We start from the raw sequence: 8,790 nt of genomic DNA, 5'->3' as shown, positions 1-8,790 counted from the left end.
CCATCTTTTGTTCCCCAGAACATCTTAAACAGGCCAGGATAGTATATCAGAAGGTTATTTATTATTGACCTTATTATAACTAGTCTCCCTGCTTTAGATAGCAAACTCGCTTTCTGTCCATTCAGATTCTTCTCAATTCTGTTAATGATTGGTGCCTAGGTTTGGATCCTTTTGGGGTTTGCACCGGCAAGCATCCAATTGAGCATTTCATTGTCTTTCTAATCCCGCTAATAATTTGGAATTTTTCATAGTTAATATTGAGCCCACTCATTAGTCCAAATACATTGAGTATCCTTCTATAGTTTGTGAATACTTTGGGTTTGGCAGGATAAAATAAGAAGCAAATTGGAGATGCGATAACAAAACTCTATGCGTTCCCACCTCTAGTCCTTTCACTTTCACTAGCTTTGTCTCTTTTGCTTCCTGTAACATCTTGTTAAGCACTTCCGCAACCAGGATAAATAAAAATGGGGACAACGGGTCGCCCTGTCTAAGTTCCCGTTCCATATCGAATGGCTTTGTTGGGGAACCATTGACCATGATTGACATTGCCGCTGTTCTCATCATCTCATTTATCCATCTCTTCCATCTGTCACCAAATTCCATTTGCTTCAACACAAATTCGACGAAATCCCATTGAACCGAGTCATAAGCTTTCCTGAATTCTAGCTTCACTATTAGTCTATTACCCCTGACTTCTTGTTTTTCTTGATTTGTTTCACAGACGATTAATGTCCCATCCAAAATTTTTCTATTTTGTACCCCAACCAATGCTTCCATAAGAGGCCTCAATCTCCCAATCATACTAATTAGTCTAAGGTCATTAATTTTCTTTTCTCTCTTGGCTTTGTTGCTAAAGTAATTGATGTCATATTAGTTTCCTTCAGCAAGTTGTAGTTCTAGAAGAAATCCTTTACCATCTTGCTAAAGTCTTCCCCCATGGTGCTCTGGTGGATCCACAAGATCACACTACATCTTTTATTTCTTTCTCATCCGGTATCTCCTTAAGTATTGCGGCTTGTTTCAAGATGATCTTCGGAACCAACCTGGTCTGTACAATTCTTTAAAATATCTCTTCACTAGAGCTTAAGCTTTGATTGCTTCTCGATGTCTAATCTCAAGAATTTGCTTTTTTCTTCCTTTAATGGTAGCCATTGTGTGGAAATATTTGGTGTTCTCATCAACATCTTTCACAAATCTGTCCCTAGATATGGCTTTTCCGTCTTCAGCGCTTCTCTTCTTGATGCATTTTCCTCATAGTCAACACCTTGGTCCATCTTTTCTTCTGTTCTAGATATTTCCTCTTCAAAACAATTTATTTCCTCCTTCATGCTACCAAAATTTTCTCTGCTCCACTTCTTTATCGGTACTTTCTCCAGCTTCTTCCATTCAGAATAAAACATCTTCTTGAACTGAGGATGACTGAACCATACATCAAGTGGTTTTCTTTTTTTCAAGGAGAATTGGCATGTGATCAGACTTTGAGAATTTGATGGCACTAACTCTCCAACTTGGAAACTGTTGTACCAATGTTGCATGAGCAAGGAACCTATCAATTCTCCAAGTATACTTCCTGCTGAACATTGGGATGTCCATAATTTCCATGTCTTGATTAACCATACCACTGCTTCTTTCTTCTGTTGACAGGACCTCATTAAATTGTTGTTTTATTTATAGAATTTCTTTCCACACTCTTCTCCTCTCTTTGTACAGGTTTGGGCCATAGATTCTCCTATTTTCTTCCCTAATGATTCCCCTCATACATATCCATCTATCTCCTTTTACCACATTTTGAGGTTTGAACAAGTCCTTATCCCATTTTCTGCATCAATTTCTTCCCCACAATCTTCTAACCATAAAATCATTCATCTTATCTTTTTTTTGTTTCTACCAAACCCAACATCTTTACATTATCTTTAATAGACCCCATTTTAACCCCACTCCCAATACCCCTGCAATTCCAAAGTAGTAACATGATCACTTACTTGAGCTCGCCTTTTTCTCCTTCTTCAGTTTCTTCTCTTTGGCTCTGACGCTATTCTGACTCTTTCTTTTTCTTCCTCATCTACAAGGTGCATCTTGATGTTGTTTTCTTTTGCTTCTTCGTGCACGTCCCTGAATTCCTCTCATTTATTGAATGTACATTTTTCTCTCTCTTGTTGATTCTCTTCCTTGAATCTTTCGTTTTTCTTTTTCTTCTATTGACTAGGAGTTTTTTTCCTTCTCTTATCTTTTCTAGAGACTTGGGCCTCTTTCCTCTGTTCTTTTTTGCTGGTCTGTCAACTATTGTCGGGTCAGGTGCATTAGCTTCCAATGGGTTGAAGAGTGGGTTGAAATATCATCTATACTTGGCCTTGCGATTGTCTTGGGCCTCTCTTGAGTGATTTTGGTTTGAGCTCAATTTTCATTTTTTGATAAATTATTTCTTGTGCCCTTCTCCCTTGCTGCTTCATCATTAATCATACTTGCCGTTACTCATTATTGCTTCAATCGAGCCTTGAGTAAGAATAAAGGTAGTGCATCTTGTTTCCTTGATTCTCCTCGTTCGATCTTCTTTTCTGCCATGTCTATTCCTTTTACCTTTCTCCATCTCTAGGCATTTCCACTACTACTTCAACACAAACATTGTTACTTTTGTCATAGTCCTTGCTATTGTGTACCTCATGTCTCCTTCTCTCTGTAACTTCTTCATATGCTTCCTTTGTCTCATTTGTTTTTTTTTTATATTTTTTATTTATGCGAAGACCTGATCTTCTATGCACACTTCCAATCTCGCTTGCACAAGAGTTATAATATTGTGTTATATTCTGACTATCTTCTAATTTAACCACTAAACCTCAAACTTCACCGATTCTTTTCATATTGTCCATGCTATCAAAGGTCATGACAACCTTGAGTGTGCATAGTGTGCCACTCTCTCATCAACGTCTTCTTCATCTCCTCCAACTCTATGACGCTACTAGGCTTCTTGGCATTTTCTCTGCCATTACATGATCTTTGGCAAGGACTAGCTTGGAGTTGCCAAAGAACTGGATTGAGTTCGCGACTGTCATGTTTGTAACGGGAGGAGCCATGTGTTCCTCTCTTCTAACTACGTCTGAGAACAATCTTCTGTCCACTACTCCACTTTTGCATCTTCTCCTCTCCCTTGATGGTTTCTTACCATTCTCTTAGTGTTGAGACCGCTATGCATTTCTGTTTCTTTAAGATTTTCTCCTTTTCTGAGCCTGCATCCATTAATCAACCATCCATCCAACTTCTTTACTGCTTGCTTAGCTTCTTGTCTGCTTTCATACCTTACAAAGTAGAGGGTTCTTAAACCTCTTTTTTCTTGCCAAGTACACATTTATAACCTTGCCTTCCCTACCAAATGACTTCCATAACCACTCTTTCATTGTGTTTGTAGGCAAGTTATCCACAAAAAGCGTGGTCATCCCTTCAACCCTTCTCTTCCACCCATGTTCCCTACTGTAACTATTATAATGTTTTGTGTGGCTAGTTGCTTGGGTTTCCAATAGTATCCATATTTTCTTCTGCTTACTAAGGTCTGCTCCTCTCTCCCAGCCTCTCACTCACTCTTTGATTTTCTCTCATTTCATCTAACAAACATCAAAATTCCTAAACCATCCAAAATATGACTTTACTATATAAATGATCAAGTCTATTTGCATCACCATTCTTCACATAAATTTCTTATTCTATTAGTTAGTGTTTCTTATTATTTCAATTATTACATTGTTTCCTTTCAATATCATTATCTTTTCGTTCATTTCGAAGAGTCTTCATTAACAAGGAGGCTACTCAGATAAACACGCCTAAAACATCTTTTTTTAAAGATGTTTTCATATTGTGTTTTAATTGGTTTCTATATAATTTATTCGGTGTTCCTCATCACATATTATTAAATTCCTCAAAAAATTTTCTTTCCAAAAACACTAAAAAATATTTAATTTCGACTAAAACAAAAAAAGTAATAGATTAACTATTAAATTTTTTAAAAGATTATTTACATAAAAAATATATCACATTCATATATATATATATATATATATATATATATATAAAACAAGCTCAAGCGTTTAAAAATTTTTATAAATAAAAAAATAATTAATTTATATTCGTATAATATATAAAATAATTACTATATTATTATTATATTATAGATTAAGATTCACTAATTTAATTTTTTTTATTTTTAATATAAGTATTAGACATAAATAAAATTTTTATAATTAAATGTAGTGTAACAAAATATATATAATATTAATTAGTTCTTAAAAATTTTAAAAAAATAGTTTCTCATTTTAGTAAAATAACTATTTATTAAAGTAGACAAATTAATTATTTTCTTCTCATATACGATTTTTTTAAGACATAAAAGTAATTAATTAGGACATTGGTTAAGATAATTAAAGTCACTATTTCATTAAATTTTTAATTTAAAGAAAAATCCTGGTTAATTTTGGTATAGAAATTTCGAATTTAAAAACATTGATAAAAATTATGTTGAATTTTGATTTATTTGATTTTCATTTAAATTAATCACTACATAAGTTAAAGTTCTGTTTTGAAATTATATTCGAGCTTTAATCTGATTTTTAAAGTTTCAATTTACTTAGTTTGATTTTTTAACTTAGGTATCCGTGACTCATATTAGGGTTTTAAGTGTTTACTTGAAAATAAAAAATAAGATAAAAAAATTTCAATTGTCACATCAAATAGTCGCTAGAATGTATAATGTAGCAGTCGTTAGTCCATTTCGGCATGTCGTTAACGATTTTGTGAGACAGTGACAAAAATAAGATTAGGAACCAATGTGAATCATAACTATTAAGTTGGGAGACATAATTGTTAGAACTGATTAGGAACCAATTGGGAGACATAATTTGTTGTTGCTTGATTAGGAACCAATTGTGAGTCATAACTATTAAATTGAGTAAATCGAAATTTTTAAAATTAGATTGAAATATAATTGTTAGAACTGAACCAGTGATCGAACCGATCAAGCTACTGATTCACTGGTTTATTGGTTCAACTGATAAATCACTGGTTGAACCGATAAAACTGGTCTCACGTAAATATAAAATATAAAATAGTTAAAAACTTAAAATTAAAATTTGAAATGCATATCTTCACTAACATTTTATGAAGAATCAAGTCTCAACTTCTAAAAATAACTAATATAAAAAAAACCATAAAATTTTAATACTACAATAGTATCTTATTTTGACACAATAAAAAAATAATTAATTCACAAAGCCTATCATCTAACTATAATATCAGTAGATTTTAACACTAACATCAAAACAAATAACCTTAATCACAATACTAGCAATAAAATAGATCAAGTAAATTAATAAATTTTTAGTGAAATTTATATTTATATTAATAATAGTATATAATTAAAATATAATTAATTTTAAAAATAGAAAAAACAAAAATTAAATTAAATTAGATATTTATGTATACTATATAATTAGTATTTGTCAAATATAGTACTTAGAAGTGCAATGGCTAAGTGGCAAGTAGAGGTTACTTTTGCTCCAAGGTTCTTGGTTCGAGATCTTGTGGAGACATTTTAAAAAAATTTTCAAGCAGACCAGTTTGCACCGGTTCTTACCAGTTCACACCGATTTTATTCCTTAAACGGTCCAAAGAGTAAACCGAACTGGACTATAATCCAGTTCTAGTCCGGTTCACTAATTTTCTGGTCGAACCAACCGATCCAGTTCGTTTTTTTACAACTATGGATATAATAATGGTAATTAAGTTGACTGATTTGTAATTTGAGAATATGATCTGATCTGTAAGATGATCGGATTGGATCGAATCGGATCCACACTCTAATCAGATAGAAGTAAATATGTTTAAAAAAGTAAACAAAAAAAATTATTGACTTTTTTTTATAAAAATAAATTTTTTTTATATTTTTTATTTTATGGATATATTTGATATCTGATCCAAACATAAAAAGTGCGAATATCGAATTTGATCTAATGAGTTTAGTGCGGATTGGATCGAAATTTCAGCCATATCCCATCTATAAACACCCCTAGCAATAATAACTAAAAAATTATAATGATTATATTTTTAACTAAGAGGAAGTGCAAAAAAAAAGTACTAAATACAAGAACATTTAATCAAATATTAAAAAAAAAATTTTACTTTAAAACATACCGTTGGACTTTTTTTGCTCATATATATATATATATATAATAATAATAATAATAATAATAATAATAATAATAATAATAATAATAATAATAATAATAATAATAATAATATGATAATTGCTTTGTATATCACACAAATATAAACGTTTTTTTTTCTATGATCTTAAGATAGGTTTTGTAAGTCTCTAACTTTATTGTCGATTTTTGTAGTGTTAGCTCTCATATTATCAATTTGATTCATATATAATTCGGATGATAAATTATTTGGTGACGTGCTTTCTTTTTTACTGTGATATACTTGTTTATTATTATTATTATTATTATTATTATTATTATTATTATTATTATTATTATTATTATGTACATTAAAAAATAACAGGCCAAATTATTGCCATAACATAATAGAAGTATGGAAGTTTATCATTATTCTCTAACGGAGGAAACAAAATTCTTTTCAATAATTTATTTAACGTTTAGTAGAATAAAAATAAATTTTATTAGAATAAATTTTAGTATGAGTTTAATATTTTTATTCATCATAAAATATTTATAGAATTACTCGTAGAAAAATTTTGTAAAAAAGAAAAAAAACCATGATTTTTAATTTTATTTTTAAATAAACTTTATTTTTAATTTTAAAATAAATTTTATTTTTATTTTTTAATAATATTAATTTTTTACCGTATATAATTATTCAATTATTTTTTAATCATATATAAATAAATTACTCTTAATAAGACTTTTTTGTGTTATTCAATTATCTTTTTTTAAAAAATAATTAATTATTAAAATAATTAAATTTTTCACAACAAAAATAATAAAAAATTATGAATGAAAAAAATTAACCATCCTGATACTTTTTTGTATTTTTATTTATATTTTAATTATAAACATAAATATAATTTAATTATATTATTTATGAAATGTGACTATAGATGTAGATAAAATTTAGTTATATTACTTATATATAGTTTCATAGTATTGTATTGCTTATAAAGTTAGATTATAATTATGACAATAGAATTGTTTTTGTATTTTTATTTGTGTGACTAATTGGTGGTGTTAAAACCTACTCTTAATTATAAATAAGGTTTATAATTTAAAAAATCAAAGACTCAATTAAAAAGATACGAAAAAAATGATGTTAAAATATTTTAACTCTTTAAAATAAAAATATTCAAAATTTAATTAAAAATTATTTAAAATTTAAACTCAATAAAAATTTATATTCAATGTGTTTTGTATTAAATATATTTAATAACCTATTATATCATATTATATCATATTGGTTGAAATTAGTTTTTATAATGTTAATTTTTTAATAACACTTTATTAGAAAAAAACCATCTTTTCAGAATTTTTTAAAAATTAATTAATATTATATATATTTTATTACAATATATTTTGTTATAAAAAATTATTTATTTCTAATGCTTATATTAAAAATAAAAACAAAATTTAAATTAGTAAATTTTAATCTATAATATAATAATAATATAGTAATTATTTTATATATTATACGAATAAAAATTAATTATTTTTTTATTTATAAAATTTTTTAAGAGCTTATATATATATATTTATTGATGAATGTGATATATTTTTTTATGTAAATAATCTTTTAAAAAAATCTAATAGTTAATCTATTACCTTTTTTGTTTTAATCCAAATTAAATATTTTTTATTGTTTTTGGAAAGAAAATCTTTTGAAAAATTTAATAATATGTGATGAGGAACACCGAATAAATTATACCAAAACCAATTAAAACACAACATAAAGACATCTTTAAAAAAAGACGTTTTAGGCGTGTTTATCTGAGTGGCTGGTGACAAGAGGTAATAAGTTAATATTGCACCATTCTTATAATGTTGAGATTTTTCTGCATTAGTTTATATTCGTATGTGTTTTATAAGTTTATTTAGACCTACTTAATCATATATTATTTAATTAAGAAAATCTTTGCTAAAGATTCAAATGTGGCTGACTTGAAATTTTATAAAGGCTTTTATATACCCATTGATCCCAGGGTTGTGAGTTTTCATAGCCACTTTTCTTTTTTTGTATAAATTATTCTATTTTGGTGGAAAAACTGAAATTCCTGTTAATTAAATTTGTACACTTACATGAGGCTTATATTGGCAATAATTTTCATGAACTTATTAGGATCTTGCAATGAACATATTTTATATGTTTAGTCAACAACAACAACAACAATAATAATAATAATAATAATAATAATAATAATAATAATAATAATAATAATAATAATAATAATAATAATAATAAGATTTATAATATTAATATTAATATTAGTAATACATTGAAAATAAGATTCGAAAAAAAGTAAAGTTAACATGTAATTTTAATTCGTATGTTACATGTTAAAAGTGATTTTGTGTGCTAAATAACTTAATATTTTTTAATTTTTAATTTTTATAATATGTTGAAATGTATTTTCATTTGCATTGATTTTAATGTTGGTCCTGTTTTTTCTAGCCGGTTAATAAGTTGATATAGTTATGTTATATTCAATTTTTTTTCATACTTTCAATGTTCAATCAATATATGACTACTATATGTATTAAAGATTTAGTTTGTTATCTCATTTTGTTGACT

General features: G+C 27.6%; 1 protein-coding gene across 1 annotated transcript; it reads right to left on the bottom strand.

Moving 5' to 3' along the window:
• Positions 1-270: 270 nt before the first annotated feature.
• LOC140179387 (secreted RxLR effector protein 78-like) lies at positions 271-804 on the bottom strand. The gene has a single exon (XM_072218256.1). It carries the CDS (start codon positions 802-804, stop codon positions 271-273), a length of 534 nt encoding a protein of 177 aa, XP_072074357.1.
• Positions 805-8,790: the final 7,986 nt, after the last annotated feature.

Source organism: Arachis hypogaea, chromosome 15 (genome assembly GCF_003086295.3).
Source record: "Arachis hypogaea cultivar Tifrunner chromosome 15, arahy.Tifrunner.gnm2.J5K5, whole genome shotgun sequence".
NCBI lineage: Eukaryota > Viridiplantae > Streptophyta > Magnoliopsida > Fabales > Fabaceae > Arachis > Arachis hypogaea.
The sequence above is the reverse complement of the archived record's forward strand: the minus strand, read 5'-3'. Positions and strand labels throughout refer to the sequence as shown.